Source organism: Euprymna scolopes, chromosome 36, assembly GCF_053919585.1.
Source record: "Euprymna scolopes isolate OS-2025 chromosome 36, ASM5391958v1, whole genome shotgun sequence".
Taxonomy (NCBI): Eukaryota; Metazoa; Mollusca; class Cephalopoda; order Sepiida; family Sepiolidae; genus Euprymna; species Euprymna scolopes.
Window position 1 is genome coordinate 35,129,586 of NC_136517.1, and position 13,929 is coordinate 35,143,514.

The 13,929-nt window shown below is 31.6% G+C and overlaps 1 protein-coding gene across 4 annotated transcripts in view; it reads right to left on the reverse strand.

Annotated features, from left to right (window-relative positions):
* Positions 1–2,088: 2,088 nt before the first annotated feature.
* Positions 2,089–13,929, reverse strand: part of LOC145260408 (rho family-interacting cell polarization regulator 2-like) — a 589,420-nt gene continuing 577,579 nt past the window's right edge. For all 4 annotated transcript variants that reach the window (XM_080118387.1, XM_080118386.1, XM_080118384.1 and 1 more), the window contains 5 exons: positions 12,232–12,381; positions 11,718–11,764; positions 11,498–11,581; positions 6,589–6,682; positions 2,089–2,323 (listed from right to left, as the gene is read on the reverse strand). In XM_080118387.1, coding sequence (XP_079974513.1) covers positions 2,247–2,323; positions 6,589–6,682; positions 11,498–11,581; positions 11,718–11,764; positions 12,232–12,381 — 452 coding nt within the window. In that variant the 3' untranslated portion in view covers positions 2,089–2,246. The remainder of the gene's footprint in view (positions 2,324–6,588; positions 6,683–11,497; positions 11,582–11,717; positions 11,765–12,231; positions 12,382–13,929) is intronic.

A 13,929-nucleotide genomic window follows, 5' to 3' on the forward strand; every position in this document is an offset into this window, starting at 1 on the left:
ATCAGAGAGAGCATTTATAAATAGGAATATAAGCAGTGTGGATACAGCAATGAACACTTCATGATATCAATATTATGCTATCACAAGCATCTGACTATGATTATTGCAATGGCATGAAATGAAGAATTGATATATATATATATATATATATATATATATATCTATATAAATGAAATTTTGAAATGCTATCGATCTACAGATTGCATAATACTGTAAACCTAAGGTCCATATAAATATTAGTATCAATATTTATAAGTGAACTTCATGGATAACTTTAGATACATGATCTTGAACTTCAAAGAATTCACATTTCGACCTGGAATAAACATTTAAAAAAAAAAACACACACACACACACACAATCCAGTCTAGACTATACCAGTATTCATTGCTTTGGATTTTACAATAATTTCTGTATCCTCACTCATTCATCCATGGAATAAATTTAATTTTCAAGTTATGTGCTAATAAGCAAAATTTATAATTACCTATATTTATTTTGCTTTTTGTTAAAACATTTCCTTGGATGAGATGAGCCATTCTTTGAAAATCCATGGATTAAGGATAAAACTTTTTTTATATACCTTGTCAAACAATAAATTTTGTTGTGAATTTACATAATTGCATTCAAAATTTTCATTTATATATATATATATATATATATATATATATATATATGATTATCTCAATTTTGTTTACCTTATATATATATATATATATATATATATATATATATATATATATATATAATTACACATGCCCATTATTTAGCAATGTTACATTGTATTTCTGAAAAAATTCAATATATAACTGCATATTTTATTTCTCTGTTCTTTGGCAAAATGAAATAAATAAAACAATTTGTTTAACAATCCCACCTACGAAGGTTAGAAATGTTTACCTGGCCAATTTATATTGATCATGACTACAAAGGAGCAAGCAAAATGTCGGAAAGAGAGAAAGGTTGACAGGGGATTGTTGTTTTAAAGGGAGCTAGCAGTGGTGGGCGGATGCTTGGAGGTCAGGGTGGAGGAACAAGTGTTGTTAGGTGGCAGGGTAGTTGTGTGATTGGATTTGGTTGGAGATAAAAGGAGAAAATATATTCGCCTTCCCTCTTGGGTGACATACGGATGCTGGCGGTTAAGAGTAACAATAAGGCTCATAGTGCACAGTTTCTTGCCCAACGGTCCAGTGTCCGAATTGAAAAAAGAGAAAGTGTTGGGACATTAGGCCGGACTGGGTAACAAGACTAGCAACTAAAAGAGACTGCATACGTTATGTGTGTGTGCGAGGACTGATCAAGCGGACATTTAGGGTAGGTAGGTAGATAGGTAATTGGTGGTGGTCTGGCCAGTACTTTGGCCAGATATAAGGAAAGGGATGGCCATAATTTCCTTCTTTTTTTTTTTTAAATTTCTAATAACTTTATAGTCCACATCACCTTGTTAATGTTACAAATGGTCACAGTAGCAGTGACTGATTTATTGGCATGGCTTCAAAATTTATTGTACTGACCACTGGTGAAAAAAAAAAAAAAATTATATAGTATGAAAATATATGTATGGCAAGCAAGCGACTCCACAAAAACGTTTGTTTTACTCCTTAAAAAGGATTTCCTCAGGCTAATTGCAAAGAATAACATTTTACAATCTCTTTTATAAACAAATAAATTTTAAATTAACCACCAACCAATTAAAACTAATTAGTCCCCACCCCCCATATGTACACTACTTTTTCTATATGCATTCCAACCAGCCTAAAAAAAAAAATAAAAATAAAAATAAATAAATAAAAGCTGTATTGTTGTATAAAATTTATAGCATCATTGAAATGAACATGGAGGGAGCAGTGTGAATATAGGCAATAAAATAAATGGCTTTAAATTAGTTGAGTGTTAAATTAAAAATTATTTGCTTATAGAAGCAATCGTAGAATAAAACAGACAAACTCCAAAGAATGAAACATAAAAACGTTTCTGTATAGCTTGCTTGCCACTAAGTATACTTTCCACTGAAATTATATATATATATATATATATATAAAAGAAAGTAAACATTATTTCAGCCATGAGTCCACTTAAAAGGAGACATTTGTTTTTTTTATTGATTGTACTTTGTTCTAATTGCCCTCATTATTTAGAGTAACTGTTGTAATTACTATTGTCCTAATCATAATAAGTAATAATAATACTAACTATTACTTATTCCAGCGTGCACACTTTGTTACGCAATATATGTACTATGGCCCTTATTTTCGTACATGTAAACCTTGGAACCCGTGACAACCAAGTTGGGCTTCCTCATATGCTTTTCTCCCTTCCAAACCTGAAAGTAACAAAAAAAAAATTTTTTTTTAATTAATTGGCAAAAAAAATGTTTAATGGTCAAACTTTTATAAACAGCATTAAACAGAAAATAAAAACAATTAAACATACCATTAAAACTACACATTAATTGGATAGTAACAACTTATTATTAAGCGCTTGTAATTTATTACTGAAACTAGTTTTTGAAAGAATGGTTTTCCGTATAGTTTGGATTCTTTGGACTACTGTTCTAATCTTAAGTATTATTCACACAACACTTTGGTCAATGTAACCTCTGACTTTCTTCAGGTGTATTGTGTCGAATTCTGAAATCTTTCTGTCAAATTCAGAAATTTGCACAGAATTTCAAACATAACTCTTTATTTAATCTATAAACACAGCATACTCTCGTTCCATCAGCCATGATTGGATAAAAGTCCTAAATAATTAGCAGTTATATTTTTTAGTGTCGCCCACATTGAGGATTGAACCTTCAATCTCCAGAAGAGTGTAACTTACAACTGAATGTTACCAAGTACTTTATCCCCTACATCACGGGTTTACAAGTTATATATATTTCTCTTGTTATCAGTATACTATTTTCTCTCTTCTGATTCTTTCATATCAAAATACTGATTTTCATATTCAATTTTTCCATTTGGAATTTGTGAATTCATGTTTCCAAATTGAACATTTAATCTGGAAAGTGCGTTTTATTAAATTCAGCTTATTTTCACTATTTCAACAATAAGTTTCAAATGTTTAAATATGAGTAACTGTCGGATATTTTATCAGGACAAAAGATAATTTTATTTGGATGTCCATTATTGTTTTTCCTTAAAAATTAAAAATAATAACCTATTCATATTTCAGTCCCTGTTATAGACATTTAGAGTTTTATTTTATCTTTTATACTAAAATGCTTTGAGTTTTCAGTGATGTTTGGTTTTTCAAAAGGATAATTTTATTAATATGTCTCAATTCTTTCGAACTGATTAATTGATCCTTCATCGTTTTTTACAAGGAAAAATCTATGTTATTTTCAGTCAAATAGTATGTTTTCATAGTCCAGTCATGACTTGTCAAGTGTGATTATTGTTTTAATCGTCAGTTGAAGTTACTTTACATAAGTTTATAACTGCTAATAATAGAAATGGTCTGTATTCTCCATTGACAACAATTTTTTTTTTCTCTGGTTAGTCATGAGTTTTTGAAAGATTAGTTTTTGCTCTGGCAAAATTGGTTTTGAAACGTTTGGCTGACAACAACTTAAGCTGATTTGCAAATTGAAGACTGAAGTCCAATATTTTTATATTTATTGAACATTTGGTAGATATTTAAAATCAAAAAGCACAATTAAAACATAACATTTTTATGGATAAATTAATCCGACATATTTTTATTCCATGGAACGTTCTTGGAGTAGATATTAAGCACAAAGATCAATTTTTACATATTCATATACACTTTTACAGGATGATTCTAAAGTAATTCGTTATTATTCAGTGTTCATCCTTTATTACTGAAATGTAATTTTTACAAGAAATGAATATAAAAACTTGTATAGGTATTTCTTTAGAATTCAATATGAGTACCAGCATTAACCACCCGTTTATAAAGCTACTTGGGAACCACATCAAACGATATATTCAAAGAACTCTTTTTCGCGTATGTGTGTTTTCTGAGACCCCACTTATCAAGGCTATAAAAACAGTTTATGAGATTAACAGATTGGCAATTGAATGGTGAATATTATGAGAGAATTGAACATCTCTTCATCCCACCTACTCAAATAATAACTGATCCAGAAAACGACAATTCTTCCCTCTTTGTCAAAAACATCGCCCATGAAATATTCAGACAAAAGGATAAAATAGTGTGTGTGTGTGTGTGTGTGTGTGTGTGTGTGTGGAGGAGGGGAGGGTTATACACTTTATCAAAAAAACCGACAGAAGAGATATTCTGCTAGTTGAATACAATTAGCTCAGTAAACAGAATAGTCTTGCACCAATTTTATATCCCTCCTAACTATATTAAAATTGAAAAAGTGGAAAGTTACTCCCTCTTATTAAGTACTCATAATTTATTAACAAGTTATAATTTTTAAAAAGAAATTTATAAGAAAGAGGAGAGCACAGGGTTTTATTTAGAAATTCAATAGGAGTGCCAGTATTTGGTCTCTTGTTTGCACTTGTCTTTGTCCTTACAGTCCATGAGCGATGTTTCTGATAAAGAGGGTAAGACTACTGTTTTCTGGACCGTCTGTTTCTTTGGATGAATGGTATGTGGATATTTTCAATCCTCTCATAATATTCACCAGTATTCGACAGTTAATCTATCCATCTTGTTAACTCTTAGCCTTGAGTTTATTTAGCCTTGATAAGTGGTGATTCGAAAACAAAAATAAAATGAGTTCCTTGTTAAATCAGTTGATACATTTTCAAAGCAGTTGGAGAAGCTGGTAGCAAATGCAGGTGCCCATATTGAATTCTAAATAAAGCCTGTATGCTCTTTTTGAATCATTGTTGGCCATCTTTAAATATGGCTGCCATTCTTAAAAATGCAAATTTATGCTTGCAAAAAAGCGTAATGTTCAAAAGTCTATTGGCAATCATTTGGCACCGCTTTTTTTTTATTTATTTATTTTTTTACACCCCTAATTAAGGTGAAAGAATAAAAAAAAAATCTAGAGTGATTTTGATCTTTTAACCCATAGTATAAAACTGTCATTCAGACGTCAATTCTAAAATTGAATTTTAACAGTAGTGTAAACAAAACAAGTCCGCTATGTTGAAAATAATACTTAATTATCATTACTATCAATATTGTTGCTGAAAATAACATGTATTATTGTCATTATTATTACAATAGATATTGTTGTTATTATTATCATTATTGTTAATATTATATTATCGCTATTATGTTATTTTTGCTATATTACACATATATATATTTTTTTTTTTTTTAGAAAAATAAAAAATAGTAAACATTACTATTGGCGACAAATATTTTAAAGAAAATACAATTGGACAAATTAGTCAAAAACAATTTATTGCTTATTTGTAACATATTTGCATTTAAAAAATGAAATATTTAATATAAGCGCATGAATTCACTGTTAAATATTGGTTGTATAAGTAAGGGGTCAAATATTTTGTTTAGTCACAGAAAGTTAGGCACTTACGAGTATTAGGCCTCCTGTGGATTACTTTGTTCAGAACAAACATTAACAGTAATTTAACATGTATATCTCCTATTAAATATTGGCACTTGTACAGTTTAATCAAGACATTAAAAAATGAAAATATTGGAAAAAAGGTTATATTGTATGTATCCGTTTTGGACTGAAGATCTCAGAAAAAAAATTTCATTTAATTTAATCAAGTAGTTTCTTTTTTACAGCGGAAAAACACGTTCTTATGAGAGCGCGTTGAAGTCAGCCATTGTGAAATTTGCTGAAGCTGAACAGCATGCCACGGGAAGATAACTCAATGTAAAGTGCCGACACTCCCTTCCCATCTTTAATTCTAGCTTTTCTTCCTAAAAATCGAACCTTTTGCTCGGTATCATAACAAATTGTTTTTTCGCTGTAAAAAAAAAAAAAAAAAAAAAAAAAAAAAAAAAAAACTACTTGATGAAATTAAGTGAAATTTATTTTTTGGAGAACTTCGTTTCATAACGGATACGGAAAATATAACCTTTTTTTTTGGTATTTTCATTTCTTAATGTCTTGACTAAACTGTACAAGTACCTAAATATTTTTTTAAAAATATATAAATACAAATAAAAAATTTCTCAACTACAATTCCTTTAAAAAGATTTATGCCACCAATCGCAATACTTACCAAATATCTTGGTGCCATGCAATAATAAATGGTTCTGAAATAGTGCTGAGCAGAATTTTTTCTGAATCTCCGATCTTTAAGAGAATTAAAATTGAGCCCTATTTAGGGAATTCAGAAAAAAGTGGTCAACTTTAGTGAAAACAGTTCATTCCAACTTCCTATTATTGAATACTCTTTCTGACTGTGATATACGCTGAAAATAGAATTTATAGGCACTTAATTTCCTTCCATTCATGTGTTTATTGTCAGTGGTTTGGAGGGAAGATGTTATCCTGCTGAGCCAAAGGTGGCTTTGTTGACTGGGTTTGAATCTCCCGACCAGTAGTAATTATCACTTCCTACACTGATGATTGCATAAGCATGAAACACTAGTGTCTGTAGGTATATAAAATAAATTGTTAATATTTATCAAAAAAGAAAGACTCACTGAATTACTCACCAAATGAATAAAGCGCATCTTTAACAAATGTCGTGACAGACGTGGATGGATCTGTTTGACAAAGGTAGACTAATTGAGGGATACTTTCGTTTGCCTAAAAACGAAAAAAAAAAAAATAATTACTGAAAAGTTTTCTTCAAATAAAATAATATCGAAAAGCGTAAAAAGTAAAAATTGAAAAAAAAAAAAAAAATACATTGAAAATTAAAATTGCATATGATCAATTATCTCCCTTGCATCTTATTTCCCCTGTTATGTAAAATGTCTGCCATAGATATCTATAATATAAAGCTGAATGTGTCTGTATGTCTGGTCACAAATAGGCTCCTATATGGTTGACTATTTTAAAAAACTGATTACATATAATGATAGAAGATGTATCGAGACACAGGAATGGGCATATTTGATCTGGCAGAACGGTTGTTCATTAAAATTGTGGGGTCTGCGTTCGCGCCTGCTCCACAAAATATAGAAATAAAAAATTTAAAAATTAAAAAAAAACGTTTACAAGTGTTTTTGATATAGATGTACATAATAATACTTTGATAAGTATGTTTGAACTTAAATAAGGATGGTATAATAAAATTGTGAGGTCTGCATTCGCGCCTGGCCTCCATAGAATGGAAATAGGCACAAACTTTAATAAAGACTTTTCATATCTATCTGCGTAAGTATACTTTGGTAATTATGTTTCAGTTTGAAGAAATATGATATAATAAAATTATGGGGTGTTCGTTCGCGCCTGACCTCCATAGAATGGAAATATGTCACAAAGTTAAACAAGTTTTTTTAATATAGATCCACAGAATATTGTGATAAGTGTTTCAATGTGAACAGGTATGGTATAATAAATTATGGAGTTTATCTATTTTATTTTTACTTTCATCATATTTTGCTTTCGTTTTGATACCCCCGAATTCGAAGCTATCTCTTTACAACCCTTCCTCTTCATAACCTATCATACTTTAATAAATCAGATTCCATTTTCTGTAGGCTGTTTTTGAACTCAGTCAACGACGGGTACTTTTACTAGTATAGTCATAAAAATGTAAAGGCAGAAAGAGCTAACAATGAAAGGGGGATAACTCCATTTTGCCTAAGCGAATAGATTAGGACGTTGTTATTGTATAAATAGCAAACTTCGAAAATTGAAATATCGAATTTCAAGTGAAACCAATGGTATCTACTGAATTGTCAGGTCACAGTAATGAACATATCCAAAAAAAAAATACGGAAAACAATAGGGTAGAAAACTAACTATTAAAGAAAATAGTTTTCGAAGACAATTAGCGAAAGTTTTGCAAAAAAAAAAAAAGCATTTTAACAAAAGTGATCTTTTCTAAAAATCTTTTGCCAATTTAGCAAAACTTAATTTTCGTTAATTATCTTCGAAAACTGTTTTCATTAATAATTAATTTTCTAACTTCTTTTTTTCGAAATTTTCGTTAATTATCTTCGAAAACTCTTTTCATTAATAATTAATTTTCTAACTTCTTTTTTTCGAAATTTTCGTTAATTATCTTCGAAAACTCTTTTCATTAATAATTATTTTTCTAACTTCTTTTTTTCGAAATTTTTGGATATTTTCATTACCGTCACTTAATAATTCAGTGGATACCATTAGTTTGAAAATCCGGTACGAGTGCATCCTTTGAATCAGCCGTAACTCAGCGTTCACTCGGCTTTCCTCAGAGCATGACGTCAACAACCGGATTTGGCCATAAATCATAGATTTTATGTAAAAGAAAATAACAAAATGTTAAATGTAAAAAATTTTTTAAAAAAACCAACGTAATTTTTATTAATTGTGTGACAGAAAGGTTATAAGTGCCTTTTTTTTTTTTTTTTTGTCAAATAAGCAAATGTTTTCAAGAAAAGGTTCAAAGGAATAAGTTTTTTTTTTTTTTTTTTTTTTAAAGGAAAATTTGAAAAGAACTTCCTTTTGCTTTCAAGTATTTTTTTTATGAAAATTGGAACAAACATTGTTTTTTTTTTTTTTTTTTTTTTAAGTCCCACTTGTTTTTTAAGGGTATTCGGGTTATGATTAGGTTCTTTTTTTTTTTTCACAATTTCTTCAAGTATTTTTTGGTAAAAAAGTGAAAACAAAATGGATGGGTTAGGGTTTTTTTTTTTTTCAGAGATTTAGCAAAGGTTACAGTCGACACTTCACATTCGCACATCTCCAGCCGTAGTAGTCAGTAATGCTCCCTCTTTTTGCTAGGCTGCACTTGTGGCTGCAGGTTCTATATTGTATTGTTTTTGCCAGTAGTTTCCACGGGTAACAAAAGTCAATTACGGCATCCAGTGTCTATAGTTGTTGTTGGCCCAAGACGGTCAAATTCATGTTTTGATCTTCTCTTCCTGACTTGCATGTAAGAAATGATGGCTTTTTTCCTCTTCCAATATTTATCCAATTTCTCATCTGCTGCTCAGGGGTAGTTCTCACACATGTAGCATTGTGATTGGCTGATCGCCATGTTATGTCAGACAGCAGCTAAACCCAAGCTGTTGATGTCATGTTTCAGGGAAAGTCGAGTGAACGCCAAGTTACGTCTCGTTCAAAGGAAGCACTAGTACCGAAATTCAAGATTTAAATTTTCGAATTTCGCTACAATAACGAAGAAGAACCAAACATAACACATCATGTTAGATAGTGGTAGTCGAATTTGTAGGATTTTTTTTTTAAATAATAAATACAAGACACGTTAATTAACATACTTCTTTAAATGCAATTATTCAACCAGTTTGTACTTGGCATTTTTAATTAAAAAAAATAAGTACTTAATGGAGCTAAATCAGAGTCTATTACGATAAAAAAAATAAATATAAAATATGACAGGGGATACAAAAAAAAAAAAAAGAATGATGGGAAACCATTTATATTAAGTCCTTTAAACCTTCTCTTTGCAAGCAAAAAGAAAATCTTTTAGGACTTAATGTGGTTTCTATTTGATTCTTTTCTTGCTTAATCCCCTCCACTGTTTTGTGTCAATTATTGGGGAGAAAACGGAGAATGATTTACCTGTGTAGACCGAGCCTGACTCTGTTCAAAAAGATACCTTGTGACCAAGATGTGGTTAAATAATCAAGAGTTAACAATTCTACAGTTTCCAAGTAACAATTTCTATTGTTAAAACTCACTACTCCAAATCCGTTACACTAGATTCATTTGATTTAAAGTTAACAATTAACTACTCAAAATCTACTGTCAAACCACTGCTACTCCAAAACTCGATACTCTGCTGTCAAAACTTACTCCAACATCCAAATCCAGTTATCTAAAATATCAGCTTTTTTATTCAAAACCATAAGCTTTTGATTTGTATATCAAGTGACAAGATCGCAAACATATAGAGAAGTAGCAACCATTTTTCTTTTCTTTTTGCCTGCCAATGAACTCTACAGGCTGTATAAAAACAGATTTATACCAATTTTATTTTAAAGCATTTAACTACACACGGATCAAGATATAATGTGAGTCAATGAGCATAAACTTTCTGACCTAGCCTTTGCAGACGATATTGCTACATGAGCTACAAGGCATTGTGAACAAGGTTCAAGTTGAAGCAGGAATCATTGGTCTCTCTATCAATGCTGATAAAACTTCAAACATATCAGCCGCATGCAATGGTTTTTACCAACCAAAAACGAAATTGCTATTGTTCACAACTTCACCTATTTAGGAAGCTCTATAAACGAGGAAAGTAGTATGGGTTATGAGTTGCAGAGCAGAATGGCTAAGAACTTAGCAGCATCTAACCAACTCTGCAAGGTCTGTAGAAACAAAACGTTCACCCTCAGATCTAAATTAAGATTTTACAACAGCAGTGTTTTGTCCACATTGCTGTATGGAAGTGAAACTTGGCATCTCAAAATCTATCAAACGAAGAAATTAGACGCGTTTGATTACAAGTGCCTTAGAAAGATTCTAGGATCAAATGGAGTGATCGAATTAACAACCAAGAAGTCAGAGACCACACAAACCAACAAGTAGTATGATCCATAATCTGCAGACAACATTAACGCTAGCTCAGACAGACCCTAAGATTGGTTCCGCAGAGAATTGACAACTAAGTACTCCAATGGAGTCCTTATGGAAAACAAAGAGGAAGACCAAAAAGAACCGAAAGCAAAGAATCGAGAGATGTTATTGCAACGGGAAAAAAAATGGAAGGGTACTGTGAATCTGGCTTCAGGTAGTAAACAATAGTATACTTTGACTGCTTCATGCGTCAGAAGACGCAGGAGTTTTTATTATTTGGATTCTTCACACTACTGTTCTCAACTTGAGTGTTATTTTCATATGTTTTGGTCAATGAAACGTCCAACTGTCTTCAGGTATATCTTGTCGAACTTGGGAATCTTTCAGACTGTGGAGCCATGACATGGTAGTTGAAGTACTTACTAAAATTCAGTTGTAAAGTTATACTCTTTTGGAGGCTGAAGGTTTGTGTGTGTATGTGTATGTGTGTGTGTGTGGAGCAAGTGGGACTCTCAAAATACAGTTGCAAATTACTTAAGACTTCTACCCAGTCATGGCTGACCGAATGAGAGCATGCTGCCCCCCCCCCTGTGAATTAAATAAAAGGGTTCCATTCGAAACTCGAGTTCGACAAAGATTTCAGATATACCAAGGTTACATCGACCGAAACGTGGTGAAAATAACACTGAAGATGAGAATAGTAGTTCGAAGAATTTAAATAATATGAATAATCAATCCTCATCACAAAAATTCAGAAACGTAACAGGAGTTCCTAAGTCTAATTAAGATTTGACCATAATTGATCATTCTTTTATTGTGTCGCTTCATCTTAGTCTTCTTTGTAATCTGTTTCTGTCATTCTTCATCTTTTCATCACCATATCACAATATATAACAGAATCAATGCTTGAAGTGCTAATTATCTCACCTGTAATAACGATAGGGCAACAGCGGCACCCGCCCGTACTTCAGCAGTCTGGTCTTCAAGAGCCTCGACATATACAATCATTGACTGAAAGATAAAAATAGAAGCAGCATTTGTTATTAAAGTGTATGGCTCATATATTTGAAAGACAGTTTCAGTGATGCAAAAAAAAAAATGAATAAAAGTTTGATAAGGAATTGTGGAAAAAATAATTTAAACTCACTTTGTCTCGACTGATGCGCGTTTGTTGGAGATTCTTTAAATAGGACGCTGAAAGTAAAAAAGAAAGATTTATGTGCAAGAAGAAAATAGATAAGAAAGAAAAGGTTGGTAGTGTAAAAAAATGATAAAGAAACAAATGAAAAAGAAAACGAGAATGAACAAAGTTGGAAAAAAAGAAAATGAAAAAAAAGTGAAAAGAAAATGGACAAAAAAGAAAATGGACAAAAACGTAGAAAAAAAAAACGAAAATGGAACAAAAAGAGAAAATGGAACAAAAAGAAAATGGAATAAAAAAGAAAAAGAAAAAGAAAAAAAAAGAGAAAAAGGAAAAGAAAAAGAGAAAAAAGAAAAGAAAGGAGAAAAAGGAAAAAAGAAAAAAGGGGGGAAGGAAAGGAAAAAGCATTATCTTTCCTTTTCTAAAAAAAGAAAAGAAAAAGAAAAAAATGAAAATTGCAACGAATAAAAACGTAAAAAGGGACCTTTAAAATGAAAAAAGAAGTTCATCCTGAACTGACCTGCGGCTTGCCTGATGTCCTTGTTATCACAAATAAGCAAAGTTCCGAGTACTTTGAGGCAGAATGAAGGAGCAATTGTGCCATGGAGATTCTCTATCGACCGGATGGCAACTTCCGGATTCCCCGAACAAAGTCGGTCACTGATGGAAACTGTAAAGATAAATTTAAAAAATAAATAAATAATAAACATAAAATAAAAACAACTAATAAAAAAAAAAGACTGACATTAAAACGAGCTGAGATAACTGGCTTTGCTCAAGGGAAAACAATAGAATATCAACAAGTGAAGCATGCATGGTCCCCCGTGAGTGCACAGTGAACGAGGCACTGAAAAAAATATGACTAAGTTCAGCATTTGCCCCCCTCCCTTTTCTGGCAATTCCTGCAGCTGCAATGGCTCCAACCATATTGGATTGCCTTTCTGTTGGACTTTGTCTGCAACACCAAGAGGTGAACCTTGGTAAATGGGTAAGTCTATGTCTTATTACCCACCCAGGCCTGCATCTGGAGAGGAAATTTCAGCTTTGACTATATAGCTACATTAGAGGCTGCATTGCACTGGACTAGATGCAGTACGCCATTGTCTCACGAAACAAGTTGCCATCATACTGATACACACAGTCCTCTATGGGTGGAACACTCTAGTAAATGTTAAACTTCTCCAAAATAGTGACTTCCACTTGAGGACAATATTCTTCTGTAAAAATAATTGAATAGTTTCAGACTTTGGGAAGCTACACTTTGAAAAAGGTTGTAGCTGAAACATGTAGACACATATGTAGTCAAACATTATTATATTATATTACATTATGAGCTCTAGTTGTATTGTACACTATTGAGTTACTACATAAACTTTGCCCAAACTTTATATATATATATATATATATATAAAAAGTCGGTCAATTTAGCTCTTATGCGTAGATCATCGTATAACGATTTGATCACTGTCTGTCTGACGTAATGAACATTTAAATTAAAATGTTTAAAATTCAACGCTATTTCACATGATTAATGGTAGCCGAATGGATACGGCCTCCGCTAATCGAGCCAGAGATGTCTCGTGTCGCGGGGTTCGAATCGTTCAACTGGTAGTAATCGTGACACCCTGCACTGAAGAATCCCGAAAGGATGAAACACTAGTGTCTGTAGGTATTTAATTATTATAGTAAAAAAATAATTATATATATATATATATATATATATATATATAGTCATCCACATACAGTACTGTTTCGCTGTTTCACAGTTTATCAGTGCGGCTAAACAGGAAACTGCCTCAAGCCAGGATCGAAACCTGACCGCCCAAATGACATTCAAGGCCTCTCACCATTACGCTATACGGCTGTTGCTGAATGGGTAATGAAATTAACAATGTTTAGTTTTGACATCGTCCAAATGCCTCCGCTCAATATATATATATATAGTAAGTTATAAAATGTATATGGCGATTAAGCTACACTGAATATTCCGCGTTTCATCCACTCTAAGCCCGAAGAATCCTAGAGTGGTTGAAATGCGGAATATTCAATGTAGCTTAATCGCCATATACATTTTATAACTTACTAACTAGCTCTACCTACGTATTGAGCACTTTTGAAGTAAATACTTAAAGTTTACGCATAAATCTATACCTTCTTATATTAATTTTATATGAGTAAATTAAGTAGTTATATATATATATATATATATATATATATA